At 39.8% G+C, this 19,019-nt stretch overlaps 1 protein-coding gene across 1 annotated transcript in view; it reads left to right on the top strand.

Annotated features, from left to right (window-relative positions):
- The window catches only part of GALNTL6 (polypeptide N-acetylgalactosaminyltransferase like 6), a 1,035,585-nt gene that overhangs the window by 717,112 nt on the left and 299,454 nt on the right, over window positions 1-19,019 (top strand). Inside the window, exon 5 of the mRNA XM_030192221.1 lies at window positions 17,061-17,246. Within this exon, the coding sequence (XP_030048081.1) occupies window positions 17,061-17,246 (186 nt within the window). The remainder of the gene's footprint in view (window positions 1-17,060; window positions 17,247-19,019) is intronic.

The raw sequence follows: 19,019 nt of genomic DNA, 5'->3' as shown, positions 1-19,019 counted from the left end.
GGACCAGGCTGCTGGCATCGGCGTTTAAGAAGGAGATAGAGCAGCTTTTAAACTAGAAATGGGGGGAAGGCCGACAGTCGCTCAAAAGAGCATGGTTCGGGATAAGGTATCTTTCAAAGATATCACCATAACAGGGAAGATAGAGTATCCTGATAGTGAGGTTGCAAAAGAGATTGTAGTAGATCGGGTATCTTTAAATAACAATAAAAATCAGACAAAAGATTGCCAATTAATACTGTCAAGTACTAAGCATGATGTACTTAGGAACAACAAACATAGTTTGAAATGTCTATATGCGAATGCCAGGAGCCTAAGAAATAAGATGGGGGAGTTGGAATATATTGCACTAAATGAAAAATTAGATATAATAGGCATCTCTGAGACCTGGTGGAAGGAGGATAACCAGTGGGACACTGTCATACCGGGGTACAAATTATATCGTAGTGATAGGGTGAATCGGATTGGTGGAGGGGTAGCATTGTATATTAACGAGAGCCTTGAATCAAATAGATTGAAAATTCTGCAGGAAACAAAACACTCCTTGGAATCACTGTGGATTGAAATTCCATGTGCAAAGGGGAAAAGGATAGTGATAGGAGTGTACTACCGTCCGCCTGGCCAGGACGAACAGACGGATGCGGAAATGTTAAAGGAAATCAGGGACGCAAACAAACTGGGCAACACAATAATAATGGGGGATTTCAATTACCCGCATATAGACTGGGTTAATGTAACATCTGTACACGCAAGGGACATAAGATTTCTTGATGAAATCAAGGACAGCTTCATGGAACAGCTAGTTCAGGAGCCGACAAGAGAAGGAAAAATACTAGACTTAGTCCTTAGTGGTGCTCATGATCTAGTGCAGGGGGTAACGATACGAGGGCCGCTTGATAACAGTGATCATAATATGATCGGTTTTGATATTGGCATTGAAGGAAGGGAAACTAGGAAATCAAGTACGCTAGCGTTTAACTATAGAAAAGGTGATTACAACAAAATGAGAAAAATGGTGAAAAAAAGACTGAAAGGAGCAGCTCGCAGAGTAAAAAACTTGCATCAGGCGTGGATGCTGTTTAAAAACACCATCCTGGAGGTTCAGGACAAATATATTCCACATATTAGAAAAAAGGGAAAAAAGACTAAACGTCAGCCGGCGTGGCTAAACAGTAAGATAAAGGAAATCATTAGAGCCAAAAAACAATCCTTCAGAAAGTGGAGAAGAGAACCAACTGAAAGTAACAGGATAGATCATAAGGAATGCCAAGCGAAATGCAAAGCGGAGAAAAGGAGGGCAAAAAAGGACTTTGAGAAGAAATTAGCGTTGGAAGCAAAAATACATAGTAAAAATTTTTTTAGATACATTAAAAGCAGGAAACCGGCCAAAGAGTCGGTTGGGCCGCTGGACGAAAATGGTGTTAAAGGGGCGATCAAGGAGGACAAAGTCGTAGCGGAGAAATTAAATGAATTCTTTGCTTCGGTCTTCACCGAGGAGGATTTGGGGGGGACACCGGTGCCGGAAAGAATATTTGAAGCGGGGGAGTCGGAGAAACTAAACAAATTCTCTGTAACCTTGGAGGATGTAATGGGTCAGTTCAGCAAGCTGAAGAGTAGTAAATCACCGGGACCTGATGGTATTCATCCCAGAGTATTAATAGAACTAAAAAATGAACTTGCGGAGCTACTGTTAGAAATATGCAATCTGTCCCTAAAATCGAGTGTAGTACCGGAAGACTGGAGGGTAGCCAATGTTACTCCGATTTTTAAGAAGGGTTCCAGAGGAGATCCGGGAAATTATAGACCGGTGAGTCTGACGTCGGTGCCGGGCAAGATGGTGGAGGCTATTATTAAGAATAAAATTGCAGAGCATATACAAAAACATGGACTGATGAGACAAAGTCAGCACGGATTTAGTGAAGGGAAGTCTTGCCTCACCAATCTAATGCATTTTTTTGAGGGGGTAAGCAAACATGTGGACAATGGGGAGCCGGTTGATATTGTATATCTGGATTTTCAGAAGGCGTTTGACAAAGTGCCGCACGAAAGACTCCTGAAGAAATTGCAGAGTCATGGAATCGGAGGTAGGGTATTATTATGGATTAAGAACTGGTTGAAAGATAGGAAGCAGAGAGTAGGATTGCGTGGCCAGTATTCTCAGTGGAGGAGGGTTGTTAGTGGGGTCCCGCAGGGGTCTGTGCTGGGTCCGTTGCTTTTTAATGTATTTATAAATGACCTAGAGATGGGAATAACTAGTGAGGTAATTAAATTCGCCGATGACACAAAATTATTCAGGGTCGTCAAGTCGCAGGAGGAATGTGAACGATTACAGGAGGACCTTGCGAGACTGGGAGAATGGGCGTGCAAGTGGCAGATGAAGTTCAATGTTGACAAGTGCAAAGTGATGCATGTGGGTAAGAGGAACCCGAATTATAGCTACGTCTTGCAAGGTTCCGCGTTAGGAGTTACGGATCAAGAAAGGGATCTGGGTGTCGTCGTCGATGATACGCTGAAACCTTCTGCTCAGTGTGCTGCTGCGGCTAGGAAAGCGAATAGAATGTTGGGTGTTATTAGGAAGGGTATGGAGTCCAGGTGTGCGGATGTTATAATGCCGTTGTATCGCTCCATGGTGCGACCGCACCTGGAGTATTGTGTTCAGTACTGGTCTCCGTATCTCAAAAAAGATATAGTAGAATTGGAAAAGGTACAGCGAAGGGCGACGAAAATGATAGTGGGGATGGGACGACTTTCCTATGAAGAGAGGCTGAGAAGGCTAGGGCTTTTCAGCTTGGAGAAGAGACGGCTGAGGGGAGATATGATAGAAGTGTATAAAATAATGAGTGGAATGGATCGGGTGGATATGAAGCGACTGTTCATGCTATCCAAAAATAATAGGACTAGAGGGCATGAGTTGAAGCTACAGTGTGGTAAATTTAAAACGAATCGGAGAAAATTTTTCTTCACCCAACATGTAATTAGACTCTGGAATTCGTTGCCGGAGAACGTGGTACGGGCGGTTAGCTTGACGGAGTTTAAAAAGGGGTTAGATAGATTCCTAAAGGACAAGTCCATAGACCGCTATTAAATGGACTTGGAAAAATTCCGCATTTTTAGGTATAACTTGTCTGGAATGTTTTTACGTTTGGGGAGTGTGCCAGGTGCCCTTGACCTGGATTGGCCACTGTCGGTGACAGGATGCTGGGCTAGATGGACCTTTGGTCTTTCCCAGTATGGCACTACTTATGTACTTATGTACTTATGTACTTATTTGCATATAACTTTGTGCCCTACTCACTCTGCTCAGGTGCATGCCCACCTTTACACTATATGCTATTGCATTTAGGCATTATTGTATAGAATATCATGTTTCCAGAATATCGGCATTCGTGTACATTTATGCTGGTATTCTAGTCATTTATTTGCATTCTTGGTTCCTTAATGTTAGCACCCTCTCTATAAATTATCCCTTTACCCCCAATTCTGTAAAAGTCGCCAAAAATATATGCACAAATTTGGACACACACCCAATTTACGTGCACAATTTAATCGAATAACAAGCTAATTAGCACCAATTGACTTTTTAACAAGCAATTATTGGCACTAATTAAATTTAATTGGAATTTATGTGTGATATGAAAAAGGGGTGCATAAATGGGCGGGTCATGGAAGGAACAGGGCCTTCCTAAAATTAACGTGTGTTGTTATAGAATAACGGGGACTTTTTACTTGGTGCAAATGGCTGCACCTAAAGTCAGGAGTGATTCCCAGGCATTAGTGCTATTCTATAAACCATGTCTAACTTTAAGCGCAGCTTATAGAATAGCACTTTTTGGTGGCCATTTCTTTGGCACCATATATAGAATCTCTATATCAGGGTGCCTACTGTAGATACTAGGTATGGTGCTTTTTAAAGTCTATTAGCATGTAGGGGCAAAGCAAGCACTACTAAAGCATTAGGCACAGCTCTGCATGTACCTATGTGGCAAAATCTATGGATTCATAAATACACAGCACTATCCAGCATTAACAACCTGATTACAATATGCAAACTCAGACATTTCATCTTTAAATATTGTTGCTCCATGACGCTGTGACCCTGAGTACGAACAGAAGCTGCTAGCAAGGTTTCCAATGTTCCAGGACAAGAAGGTTGTTATCAGAATTGGCGTCATGGCTAGGACAGCCAAGGATTCTTGGAGACACTGTGGCTAGCAAAACTGTACATTGTTTATGACACCCTGGCTCTTAGTCAAGGTACCCTTGAATGCAATGCCAGTGAGACAATCATGTGACCCCTAAAATCACAACAATGGGGGATAACAATGTTCTGTGTACATCAACCACAAGGTCATAAAGTGCATCAGCAGTACAGCTACAACTTGTGATTTCTATATAAAAAGGGGCTCTTATCAGAGATAGGGGCTGCTGTGTCAACATCCCACCCTGAGGAGCAGACATGCATGGGACCAGATGGACCACTAAGGGAGAATGGCCATCTGAGGAACACGCTCACATCTGAGGGACTGCATCAAGTTGTATGTGACATGTACCTTTGTATTACTGCTCTGTGGGTCAAAGTGTCTTTGTATTTCAGAGACTAGTTAGGGATTTATGTGCATTTACTCAAAATTATTTCTGTAATGAGATTGGTTTTGTCCTCATTCCTGTCTTTCTTACATTATATTTGCTGCTATTGTAAATAAAATAATTGCCCTCTTTTTATAATACTTGGGTGAGGAATTAGTTTATTCTATTATTTTGATGCAGTAGGCTTGGATCTAAGGATAAGAGGAATACATTTGCACCTGACACTTCACTCACTAATGTTTGTCTTGTATGGGACACATTTATTTCAGAATTTATACTGTCAGGTACCCCAATAACACCCCAAAAAAGAGTGATACCTGCATTGTGTCTATAAGCGCAAGTCACAGAGAATACACATACATCTAGGCATGACCATTTATACCACTCTAGTATAACTGCCCTTGCCTAGATGTATGCATAAATGCATAATTTGCTCACATACATGTGTTCTGTGCACATGGTGTGCCCAAACTCCATTCATGTGTACACCTACTGGCAATGTGCACACTTTCAAAGTATGCACATCTTTTCCTCTAGTTGGTATTCCATAAGAGGTCATTTACGTACATAAGTACTAAAATACTTCATTTATATTTATTTATTTATTTATAACATTTGTATCCCACATTTTCCCACCTATTTGCAGGCTCAATGTGGCTTACATAGTTCCGTAAGTGGTGATTACCAGTTCCGGATAAGAGAAATACATAGTTGAGGTAGAGGGACAGAGTGGGTTAGGTTACAGGAGGAAAGTTCGTCTTATATACCTTCTTGCCACCCAAAACGAAGTGGCTCCTTATGGAATGTATGCCCTTAATGGATATTCACAAGCAATTGATATTTCTTGTTTGAAGTATTTCCCTGTTCTTGGAGTATTTATAATCTAAGCTTTGTAGTCAATGCAATAGAGGCTTAAGTGACTTGTCTAAGGTTGCAAGGAATGCCAGTGGGATTTGAAAGCCAGTTTTCCCGGGTTTTGACTCATTGCTTTAATCATTAGGTCATTCCTCTACTTTTGCAATGAATGCCTATTGAGTGGTCAAAGATGTGTTTCTGTGAATTCTGTTGGTATTTTGTTAGACTATAATTTTTAACAAAACACTGGCAACCCATATATTCAATTATTTTCTATAGTTCTATATGCCATTGTTTATTGACACAACTACCACAGGAAAAAGGGAAGGATGGGTGAGGTGATCAAAACTACAGATGACCCAAATATGATGGACTGTAATGAACTGCAGGGAGATCTGTAAAGACTAAGGAAATGGGTATTAACTGGTAGATGTAGATTAATCTGGACAAGTGCAAAGGGATGCCAATTGGGAAAAACAGTCTTAATGATGGGAGAAGGTTACAGGTCATGGCTCTTAATGCTTACATGCCAACAAATATATTTTCAACCCCCTCAGGGTTTCCCTTTGAAAATGCAGAGCCAGCCAGCACCATAGGTAGTTTAGAACCAATGGACTTTGCTCTGGGTTTTAAAAGGTATTATAACAGTAGAAATTGACATACAAACAGATCATTTCAACTAGTTTCATATCTGTAATGCATATAGAACTAGATTCTATATATCACACCTAAAAAATCGGAATCGAAAAACATACACCTAGACATATTCTATAAAGTACACCTAAATAGAAGAGTACTTTATAAAATATGTCCAAATTTAGGTGTACTGTATTGAATAAGCTGAGAGCCCATCCGTGCGACTACATTTATTTGTGGGTAGTTACGTCAAGTAAAACATGGTGTGAATGCCGATGCCTAAATGATGTGTGGACTGGGAATATTCTGTAATAACACACATAGATTTTAGAAGCACCCATGACCTGCCTAATCCACACCCATGGCCATACTCCCTTTTCAACTATGCGGCTTAGAATTTACTGCATCACGTTAAGAATACACTTAGACAGTTGTGCGTGTAAATTCTAATTAAATCCAATTAGTGTCAATAATAGCTTGTTAATTTGCAATTATCAGTGCTGATTGGTTTGTTAACTAATAAAGTTGCATGCACAAATCCAGAATACAACTGGATTTGTGCAAGTAAGTTAAGTCACACTATATAGAATCCGGGGGATAATACTTTTTGTTATTGAAGTCAGGAGATGGATGCTGTACTCTTTACTATCAAAATACTGGGAACAAGCCCTTGGCTTTGTTTTCATTTGAATAAGTAATTTAATGTGGGCACTAAGTCAGACTCGGACAGAGGGCAAAAAGCCAAACCCTGATGCTGGCTTTAAACTTGGGCATGAGTTTTCATCTCTCAAATCATAGCATAATAATCCCAAAGTGAAGTGACCAGATAGCAGATGAATGACCAAATAGCAGGTGGAGGGGCATTTTTGAAAGGGACGTCCAAGTTGCGATTTGGACATCCTTGCAAAACGGTGAAATCCAGGGGCGGGGAAACCCGTATTTTCAAAACAAGATGGACGTCCATCTTTCGTTTCAAAAATACCATCAGAGACGTCCAAATCCTTAAATTTGGATGTCCCTAGATTTGGTTGTCCCTAGACATGGACGTTTCTGACTTTCGGTGATTTTCGAAACCAAAGATGTCCATGTCAAAAATGTCCAAATGCAAGCCATTTGGTCATGGGAGGAGCCAGCATTTGTAGTGCACTGATCCCCCTGACATGCCAGGACAGCAACCGGGCACCCTAGGGGGCACTGCAGTGGACTTCAGAAATTGGTCCCAGGAACATAGCTCCCTTACCTTGTTTGCTGAGCCCCCCAAAACCCACTACCCACAACTGTACACCACTACAATAGCCCTTACGGGTGAAGGGGGTACCTATATATGGGTACAGTGGGTTTGTGGTGGGTTTTGGAGAGCTCGCTGTTTCCTCCACAAATGTAACAGGTAGGGGGGTATGGGCGCTGCAGTACCCACTAAAACTGCTCCAGGGACCTGCATGCGCTGTCATGGACCCGAGTATGACATCTGAGGCTAGCATAGAGGCTGGCATGACATAATTTGAAAGATGTGTTTTTGAGAGTGGATAGGGGTTAGTGACCACTGGGCGAGTAATGGGAGGTCATCCCCGATTCTCTCCTGTGGTCTTCTGGTCATTTTGGGCACCTTTTTGTGGCTTAGTTGTAAGAAAAACATGTCCGGGTGAAAACATCCAAGTGTTCGTCAGGGACGTCCTTTTTTTTTTTTATTATGGGTCAAGGGTGTCCAAGTGTTAGACACGCCCAAGTTCCGCCTTCGCTATGCCTCTGACACGCCCCTTGAACTTTGACCGTCCTTGCGACAGAGTGCAGTTGGAGACGTCCTAAATTGGGTTTCGATTATACCGATTTGGACGTCCCTGGAAGAAGGACGTCCATCTTCCGATTTATGTCGAAAGATGGATGTCTTTCTCTTTCGAGCTTGAAGCAGGGATTGTTTGGTCAAAGTGAATGATGTGTGCTGAGCCACTGAATGGGTCAGCTGATAGCCTGATATTTGGCATCACCTCGGAATATCAGGACTGGTTCTCAGGAATTCAAAGGGATTGCTGCGAACCAGGAAGGTGTTCTTAGCATTTGGAAATTTCAGAGGTCAATAGACATGCTTTAAACCTGGAAAAGATTACTGCCTATATAGATACAGACTGGATTTCAACTTTACCCTGTGAGTCTTTGGAGCCATAACCTACCTAAGTTGCCAGTTTCTTTATTTCTTCTGTCCATTGAAGGTCAGGAAACATTAGGTTGCTAGCTTGTCTCTTAATACAATAGCCTTGCAACAACATTCCCATTGTCGCTTATACTGCAGTAGTTGTCAGCCCAACACAGTCTGAATTATTGGCTTTATTACAATATGTATAATTTAATATTTATTAATTTCAAAATAGATCTACAAGCATCAACTTGTTTAAGAAATACAATTGCCATTAGTAAAGCAACAAATAAACAAGAAAACATAATTAAATAAAAAATAATCAATAAACCTTTGGCAATACATTAGATCACAAAAGGAGCTAGGGGGAAGGATTAAAGAAAAATGGTAGAGTAAATAACAATTGGAAAACTACATCTTAAAGAAAATGGTGCTTTATTACAATGTGTATTAAGTTTTTTAATCCCTTTTTCAGACATGCAAAGTTGTTCTGTTGACATGATCAACATTTGGCATTGGATTAAGGAAATATATAAAAGGATGCTCACAGTATAATATGGAATCTATAGCTAGAACATAAAAGTGTTTGCTTACTCATCCACATCGGGTGATTGTGACTTGGATTGGCCACTGTCGGAGACAGGGTGCTGGGCTAGATAGACCTTTGGTCTTTCCCAGTGTGGCGATGTTTATGTCTTATGTCTTATGTCTTATGTCTTATAGCGACACTTTGCTTCATTTATATATTCTGTCACTTATATAGTAGAGATCTTCATTTGTTTTCAAACAAAGGGTAAAATACAACAAATAAAGGCATTTTTGGTTTACATACCTTGGAGCTGAAATGAGCTGAATGTTCATTAATGCACTTTTATTTCTAGCATCACAGAATAAAGCTGCTTTGAGGTAGAGAAGGCAGAAGCATGAATCATTGCACCACTCATGTTGAAACTTCTTGATAAGCAGCTAAGCAAACCTATCCCTGCCTCACTTCTCCAAATCCCATGGCTGATAATGTAGAAAACTGAAAGTAAGCACAAGAAGAACACCATTTTCTTGCCTTCATTTACAGACAAAAAAGGCCCTGTTTACTAAACAGCGTTATAGGCGCATAAACGGATTTAACACCTGTTAACCATGTACATGCCTACAATATCACTATAGGCGCCTACATGGTTAGCAAGTGCACTCTAAAAACACTAATGCACCTTTATAAATAGGGCACTTGATTCAGAAATTATTCTGCTGAAGTCAAAAACTTGTAAAAATATAGAAAAAAAAGTATCAGAAGTATATATAGAGAGAGAAGAGAGAAAGAGGCAATTACAGAACTGTTTTCTTTTAAATTTTTTTAGGCTATCTGGGTATGGGCTAGATCCAAACAGAGCATAGAGAAAGATTTTTAAAAAAAAACCTAAACAGGGCAGAGCAAAGAAACACAAACAAGCAGTAACTGTTTCTCAGTGACAGAGAAAAATGAATTTAAAACTATTTTAAAACCTTTTTGATGCTGCTTTTAACTCCTAACCCTTATTCACTTGTTCAGAACCCTTATTTTATCATCCTCACTTTAATATTCCCTTATCTCTTGTTTGTCCTGTTTGTCTGTCCTAATTAGATTGTAAGCTCTGTCGAGCAGGAACTGTCTCTTCATGTTCAAGTGTACAGCGCTGTGTACGTCTAGTAGAGCCTTAGAAATGATAAGTAGTAGTAGTAGTAATTTTAAGCCCTGTGGGTCACATAACCTGCATATTCAAGTCAGATAGAAAAAGAATCAAACAGTGCAGGGAGGGAAAATAGACAGAGGCAGGTGGACAGTAACCTATTACTACTTATCATTTCTAAACTGTTAGCAGGTTTACGTAGTGCTATACAGACACATATTAGACAGTCCATGTTCTGATGAAGAGACAAGAAGTGATACTGGCAGCAGATCCAAGAGTTCCACATACATAGAGCAGGTAGCAGTAAGTGTGACTAATGCCACTTGTCTTTCATCTTCTGATCCTCTCTCATCCCCAGTTCCAGCAGAAGCAGCCCTGAAGGAAACAGAGAAACCCCATAGAAAATCACAGGGGTGGAGGAATTTTAAAGTTCTTAAGGAGAAGCATTATGCAGAATGCATACCTCTTTGAAAGGCAATCAGTAATAGAAAGCTATGGGCCATCTTTCAGTGACATAATGATGTTTTTTTTTAGATGTATCTGCTGCCTTTGATACCCCCAACCATCGAATACTGCTGGAGCATTTGCTGGACTGTGGCATTGTGTCATCAGTATTGCCATGGTTTAAATCATACTTAGCTGATAGGAGAATGCAAGTATGAGTGGGTAATGAATTGACTACTGTGAGAACTGTGACTTGTGGAGTACCACGAGGCTCGGCTCTGTGGGTTGTTGTTATAAGTACTAAGTATTGCCATACTGGGACAGACCAAAGGTCCATCAAGCCCAGAATCCTGTTTCCAACAGTGGCCAAGCCAGGTCACAAGTACCTGGCAAGATCCCAGAACAGTACAATACATTTTATGCTGCTTATCCTACAAATAAGCAGTGGATTTTCCCCAATTCCATTTTAATAATGGTCTATGGACTTTTCCTTTAGGAAACCTTCCAAACTTTTTTTAAACCCCGCTAAGCAAAGAATTTCTCCGGCAACAAATTTCAGAGTTTAATTACATGCTGAGTGAGCAAATGTTTTCTCCGATTCGTAATTTGCTACTTTGTAGCTTCATTGCATGCCTCCTAGTCCTAGTATTTTTGGAAAGAGTAAACAAGCAAATCACATCTACCTGTTCCACTCCACTCATTATTTTATAGACCTCTATCATATCTCCAAGCTGAAGAGCCCTATCTGCTTTAGCCTTTCCTCAAAGGGAAGTCATCCCATCCCCTTTATCATTTTCATTGCCCTTCTCTGTACCTTTTCTAATTCCACTATATCTTTTTTGAGATGCGATGACCAGAATTGAACTCAGTATTCGAGATGCAGTCGCACCATGGAGTGATATAAAGGCATTATAACATTCTCATTTTTGTTTTCCATTCCTTTCTGAATAATACCTAATCAAGAAATGTATTAAGTTATGTCCAATAAAAAAGGTATCATCTTATTTTCTTTTCCATGTTTTATTTTGTTTGATTTCCATTGATAACCTTAAGAGTGGACTAACACGGCTACCACACTCCTCTACTGAATAATACCTAACATTCTACTTGATTTCTAAGCCAGTTGGTAAGGTCCAGAGGAATCTTGGATGGCATACTACATATATGTGGATGATATTCAATTTTTCATCCTGCTGAATTGCTGGTGCCTGTGGTGGTTACTTGACTGCAAACAGTTTTAGAGGGGATTAATGATTGGATGTCTCAGAATGTCTGTCTCTTAATATGTCTAAAACAGACATTTTGTTGGTAAATGCTGAACAACAGTTTTCTTTTCCTTCTGTGACTGGGTGTATTGTATGATGTCGAACTGTCTTTTTCCGCTCAGATTCATTCTGTGCTGAAAAAATCATTTTACAAATAGCGCTTATTCTGTAAATTATGCCCGTTGATTTCCCAGACTGATTTTTGCAGGGTACTTCAGAACTAACAGGTTTAGATTATTGTAGTATATATTATGTAGGTCTTCCTGCGGTGTGCATACAGGCACTGCAGGTAGTGATGAATTCAACTGTGCGCTTTTTATATGGGCTTTCAAAATGTGATCATGTCATTCCTAGCTTTAGGAAATTGAATTGGTTGTCTATACAAGATAGAATTAGATATAAATTGCTGATAACAGTTCACCATTGTGTACATCATGACTCGTCTCAGTACCTATTAGATTGTCTTCAACTATGTTGCCCGAACCGAGAGCTTCATTTGGACAATATTTGTTTGGTGACAATTCCAGATTACCAGCTGTTTCAGTTAGAAGAAACCAGAAAATGTATCATTTCTTTTTCTGGTGCAAAGGAGTGGAACAAATTACCTGGACCTCTGATAATATTCCTATTACTATTTTTATCAATCAAGTTAATTACAAACTATTGACTGATACTAGGATTTTGGGTGTTTTAGTGGACAGTTCTATTTCCATGGAGGTACAGATTGATGCTTTAGTAAAGAAAAGTTTCCTTCCAATGAGAAAGTTGCATTGTATTTGCAACTATTTTGAAGTAGATCAATTTAAGCATCTAACACAGGCACTCTTACTTTCTCAATTAGACTATAGTAACCTTGAGTATTTGGGGGCCCTTTACAAAGGTGCGGGAGGGTTGTTTCGCAGGTAGCATGCGCCCAATTATCACTATCGCCAGAGTAGCACGTGCGCCTGGCGGTAATTGCGAGTTCATTGCATGCCAAATTCTGTTGTAGAAAATAATTTTCTATTTTTTTACTGTGGGGGGCGTTCTTAGCAGTAACCAGCAGCGCAACCACGTTGGCACACATTGCGTGGTTACTGTGTGGGTAGCGCATGAGCCCTTGCCGCTAGGTCAATGGGTGGCGGTAAGGGTTGAGGCCATAGGCACGCACTAGTTTTAATATTAGCACAGGCCTATTTCCCAGCCCATTAAAATATAGCCTTTTTCCCAGCCGCGGTAAAAAAATGGCCCAGCACGCCTAAAAGATGCGCCCACACTACCGTAGGCCACTTTTTGCCACAACTTTGTAAAAGGATTCCTTAAGTTGTACTAGGGGCCTTATTAGAAGATTACAGACCGTACAAAATATGGTAGTACGCCTGATTTTTGGCTTGGCTAAATCTGATAGCAACTCATCCTTTTATGTGAAATTGCACTGGCTGCCAGTTGAGGCCAGAGTTCTTTTTAAACTGGCCTGTTTTCAAGGTTATGCATGAGCTAGCACCAAATTATCTGTATGTCCATTTTCAATTTGCCACCTCTTTGAGGGCAAAAAGGTCTAATATTGTGATCTTCTCATTTCCCTCACCTTAGAGGAAAAAACGATTAAAGTTATTTGAACTGACTTTACCTTTCCAAGTTGCTAGACACTGGAAAGAATTTACTGGTATTTTTTCATCATCTCAGTCTTACTTGATCTTTAGGTGAAGGGTGTATTTATTTATTTATTTATTTATTAGGATTTATTTACTGCCTTTTTGAAGGAATTCACTCAAGGCGGTGTACAATCAGAATGCATCAAACATAAGCAATAGACAATTACAGCAATAAAAATATTCAAATAACAATACAAAGTATGTCATAGTATACTACTTACAATGTCAACACAATACGTAATAGAGCATTTTAATTGACAGTGTAGGGTATAAGCAAAGATGGCTAAGACCTTCTTGTTTCAGACGTTTGTTTTTCAGAATAGTTCTTAACTTTTTATGATCTTTTTTGTTTTATTTTCCCAGAGAATTGTTCTGGCTTCTTTAACTGTTGCTACCAACTTTGATCTGCGAGGCGTAAGTAGGATATAAGACTAAAAATTAGCGCATGCTAACACTAGAGACACCCATAGGGATATATGGGCGTCTCTTGCATTAGCGTGTGCTAAAAACAATAGCACGCCTTAGTAAACAGGGCCCTTAGATTTACATGAGTGTGGCCAAACAGAGATCCAGGATCATAATTCCCACGGATAATCAGTTCTTGACATACAGATATAAATGGCTTTTATGAACTGTGATTTAAAAACCCCACTTCTTATCTTTAATCACAAAATAAAGGTAATAAATATGTTTAGATCCAAAATAGCTTTTACTCTTAAAAAAACTGGGTCTGGTACATGATTTTTTTTCATAGGTGCTGAGTTTTCTTAGAGCACAAGAATTCATAAACTGGATTGCTACAGTGGCATTTTGCCATTGTGTAAAGAAATGCTAAACTTAATGTTTCATGACTAATTGTAATCACACTAAATGATTAGATGAATGGTATGGAAGCTATCTGCCATCTTACTGAAGCTACAGCACAATATTATTAACAAGTCATCATTAATTTGCTTCAAGCTGGTAGTCTACAGTATTTGTGTCTATTTGCCATTTCAATTTTTTTCCTCTGAAACCATTTAATTATGTTGACTTAATAGTTAATTTTGCAATGTTTGCACCACTCCTTGTATAGTTAATAGAAACCAAACAGAAATGAATAGAAAGCCTGTCGGAGGTAGAAAATTGTTGTTGAGCCACATGCCAAAATATTCATCTGGCCTTAGGCCCTTGATGTACCAGAGAGCTGATCAATGTTGGTCAGTTTTTTTTTGTCTGTGACTGTATATAGATGATGACTTGCCAGCTATCCAGCTGAAAATCTATAATGCTGGAGCCTTCCTTTTATGCTTAAAGAAAACAAAAGAGTTATAGTTCATGAATCATGTCTGAACATTTGCCAGAAGCAGAAAGTATAGAGGTGTGGTAGCCGTGTTAGTCCACTTTTAAAGGTAATCAATAGAAATAAAACAAAATAAAACATGGAAAAGAAAATAAGATGATACCTTTTTTATTGGGCATAACTTAATACATTTCTTGATTAGCTTTCGAAGGTAGCCCTTCTTCGTCAGATCGGAAATAAGCAAATGTTGGAAGATGACAATATATATATAAGTGAAGCATTACTACTACTACTACTTATCATTTCTAAAGCGCTACTAGACTTACGCAGCGCTGTACACTTGAACATGAAGAGACAGACCCTGCTCGACAGAGCTTACAATCTAATTAGGACAGACAAACAGGACAAACAAGAGATAAGGGAATATTAAAGTGAGGATGATAAAATAAGAGTTCTGAACACGTGAATAAGGGTTAGGAGTTAAAAGCAGCATCAAAAAGGTGGGCTTTTAATTTAGATTTGAAGACGGCCAGAGATGGAGCTTGACGTACCGACTCAGGAAGTCTATTCCAGGCATATGGTGCAGCAAGATAAAAGGAACGGAGTCTGGAGTTAGCAGTGGAGGAGAAGGGTGCAGATAAGAGAGGTTTACCCAGTGAACTGAGTTCCCAGGGAGGAATGTAGGGAGAGATAAGAGTGGAGAGGTACTGAGGAGCTGCAGAGTGAATGCACTTATAGGTCAATAAGAGGAGTTTGAACTGAATGCGGAAACGAATAGGAAGCCAGTGAAGTGTTTGTCTGTCCTAATTAGATTGTAAGCTCTGTCGAGCAGGGACTGTCTCTTCATGTTCAAGTGCACAGCGCTGCGTACGTCTAGTAGCGCTTTAGAAATGATAAGTAGTAGTAGTAGAGGGTGACAAAGCAGTACAATTTTAGGGTTTATAATGGGCTAGAAACCCCAGATTTTTGTTAAGTCCTGTCAGGTGGGTGTCAAAATATTTCACTTATATATACTGTCATCTACCAACATTTGCTTATTTCTGATCTAACGAAGAAGGACGACCTTCGAAAGCTAATCAAGAAATGTATTAAGTTATGTCCAATAAAAAGGTATCATGTTATTTTCTTTTCCATGTTTTAGAAAATATAGAAGAATTAAGGAGGACCATTCTATAACTGGGCACCACAATGGGGAGCACTGAGTAACAATTTTAGAACAGCATTTGAGTGCAAGAGATGCCATTCTAGAATACTGGGTTAAGCCCAAAGATGTACACACAGTGTTAGACGCACTCACTTATGCCTGGTCAATGGCACACATGAGTGAGTGCGCCTAAGTTCTACAGCATTCCCACATCCCACCCAAGTACTGCCCATGTGTGCCTTCTTGTTGCTAAATTTTATAGAGTAGCACATAGTGCAAATTATGTAAGTGCCAATTATCCTGGCATTTGCATGCATATGGGAGTAAATTCAGTAAATGTTGCACTAATTTGGGCATTGAAAAAAATGAGTGTTGAATGCTGTTCTACAAACGGTGCTCCAAGTTTGGCGCTGTTTATAGAATAGCATGCAGTGCCGGGATCCGCACCAAATGTATACCAACTGAAACCTGGTATAAATCCTCACACAGAGATTAGGTGTGGATCGCCTGAATTCTATAATACTGCGCGTATCTTCGGTGAATGCCCCTGACCCATCCATGCTCCTCCCAAGGCCATGCCCCCTTTTCAGTTGCACACTGAATGTTTTACAGGTACGTCTTTATAGAATGGCGCTTAGCAAGATGCATGCTTAAAGTTAAATTGTTACTATTTACCACCAATAATTGATAGCATCCAATTATTGGCGCTAATTGACTCGTTACTCAATTAAATCTCATGTGCAAGCCGAGCATGTGCCCAACTTTGTGCATGCAATTTTGAGCACCATATATAGAATCCAGAGGATGGTGTGTATAACTACATGTACACAGTTATGGAATGGGGTCAATATTCAAAGTGATTTAACCAGCCAGAAATGGCTGGTTAAATCACCTGTTTGGGGCTAATTGTTAATTTTCAGCAGCACTTATCCAGTTAATGCCGCTGAAAATAACCCATTGGTGCTGAATTGAAAACTATTTAATTTGGGGGTGTTCTGGGGTGGAGTCAGCACTTGGCCTTTTAAGTGCCAATATTCAGCACGTAACCGGCCAGGTTAACCACAAGACTGTATAAAAGTTAGTCTTACCTTAATGCAGTAACCCATAGCCGGTAAGTGCTAAGTATTGCCCTTAACTGGCTATGTATTAGCTGGCTCTGGAAACCCGGAAATTTGATGCCAGTGCCCAGACATGGCCCGGCATTGAATTTCCGAGTTTAATGCCAGTGGCAGTCAGCAAAACACTAATTACCGCTAACTGAATATGGGGCCCAATGTATTCAGCCCTCACAGGCTCCATTTTGCTTCTACTTTAATTTTTGTGGAGAATAAAATATTTAAATACTCCTCATTGCTCCCCCAGTATTTGACCCAGTGTAACTGCCTTATCACACTGTACTCCTTTGTGCTTACTATTTCCAGAACATTTGAAAGAAAAACTAGAAGAATACATGGCTCGATTTTCCAAAGTGAGGATTATGCGTACTAAGAAACGAGAAGGGCTCATCCGGACCCGACTCCTGGGAGCATCTGTGGCAAAAGGAGAAGTCTTGACCTTTTTAGACTCACATTGTGAGGTCAATGGGAACTGGCTGCCTCCCTTGCTAAGTAAGTAATTGTTAACAGAAGATAATTCATTTTACAATACTTGTGGTATACAAGCAGTTCTAGCAAGGCTAGTCTTTACCAGATCAGGGCACCTTCATATGAATATCAACATCTGTACATTAAAAAAATCTGTTCTAATATTGGGAAAACTTGCACTTCCCATGTGATGTACTGAAATTTTGACACCTTGTAAATGACTATATTTTTGCAGTACCATAATTTTATAGTCATGCCAGTAAATTACTCTGACATTTCTGCTCTTGTAAAGTGGGCTTAGTGCAAGAGAAGTCACTTTAAGAAAAACATCATTTTTGGTATGCAAACAGCCAGCTATTCTGTAATAGATGGTAAACTTAGAAATGATTGAAGTCTGACATAAAGGTCAGACATACAAATCATGTCATTGATGTGGAGACATTTCTTTAATTATAATAACCTTGGTATTCAAACTACATCTGGGCGAGAGACACACATTTTATTTTGCCACACATCCATTTTTTGCCAAAAAGGCCTTTTTTGAAGGCACGCTGAAAAATAGACCTGTGTGCGTCCAACACATTAACTTGCACCAGCGCAGGTCATTTTTTGTGCACGTTGGTAAAAGAGCCCCTGAGTCATTATTAAAATAGATCTAGCCCAAAATGTGCCAGGAATGGTTTTCGACGCTGATGAGTCGGAGAAACTGAATGAATTTGCTATAAGCCTGGAGGATGTAATGGGGCAGTTCTACAAACCGAAGAATAGTAAATCTCCTGGACCGGATGGTATTCATACAAGTGTACTGATAGAACTGAAAAATGAACTTGCGGAGCTATTGTTAATAATATGTAATTTATCCTTAAAATCGAGCATGGTACCGGAAGATTGGAGGGTGGCCAATGTAACGCTGATTTTTAAGAAAGGTTCCAGGGGAGATCCGGGCAAAATGGTAGAGACTATTATAAAGAACAAAATTATACAGCATACATGGATTAATGAGACAAAGCCAACATGGATTTAGTGAAGGGAAATCTTGCCTCACCAATCTACTACATTTCTTTGAAGGGGTGAACAAACATGTGGATAAAGGTGAGCCAGTTGATATTGTGTATCTGGATTTTCAGAAGGTGTTTCACAAAATACCTCATGAAAGACTCCAGAGGAAATTGGAGAGTCATGAGATAGGAGGTAGTATTCTATTGTAGATTAAAAACTGGTTAAAAGATAGAAAACAGAGAGTAGGGTTAAATGGTCAGTATTCTGAATGGAGAATGTTAGTTAGTGGGGTTCCCCAGGGGTCTGTGCTGGGACCGCTGCTTTTTATCTTGCGGGAGGATTGTGGAAAATTACAAGAGGACCTTATGAGACTGGGAGACTGGAAGTCTAAATGGCAGATGACGTTTAATGTGAGCAAGTGCAAAGTGATGCATGTGGGAAAGAGGAACCCGAATTATAGCTACATCATGCAAGGTTCTACGTTAGGAGTCACAAACCAAGAAAGGGATCTAGGTGTCGTCATTGATGATACGTTGAAACCTTCTGCTCAGTGTGCTGCTGTGGCTAAGCAAATAGAATGTTAGGTATTATTAGGAAAGGAATGGAAAACAAAAATGAGGACATAACGCCTTTGTAACTCTCCATGGTGCGACCGCACCTTGAATATTGTGTTCAATTCTGTTCGCCGCATCTCAAAAAATATATAGTGGAATTAGAAAAGGTGCAGAGAAGGGCGACGAAAATGATAAAGGGGATGGGACAACTTTCCTATGAGGAAAGGCTAAAGCGGCTAAGGCT

Source organism: Microcaecilia unicolor, chromosome 2, assembly GCF_901765095.1.
Source record: "Microcaecilia unicolor chromosome 2, aMicUni1.1, whole genome shotgun sequence".
NCBI classification, from domain to species: Eukaryota; Metazoa; Chordata; class Amphibia; order Gymnophiona; family Siphonopidae; genus Microcaecilia; species Microcaecilia unicolor.
This window is presented reverse-complemented; position numbering and strand designations above follow the sequence as displayed.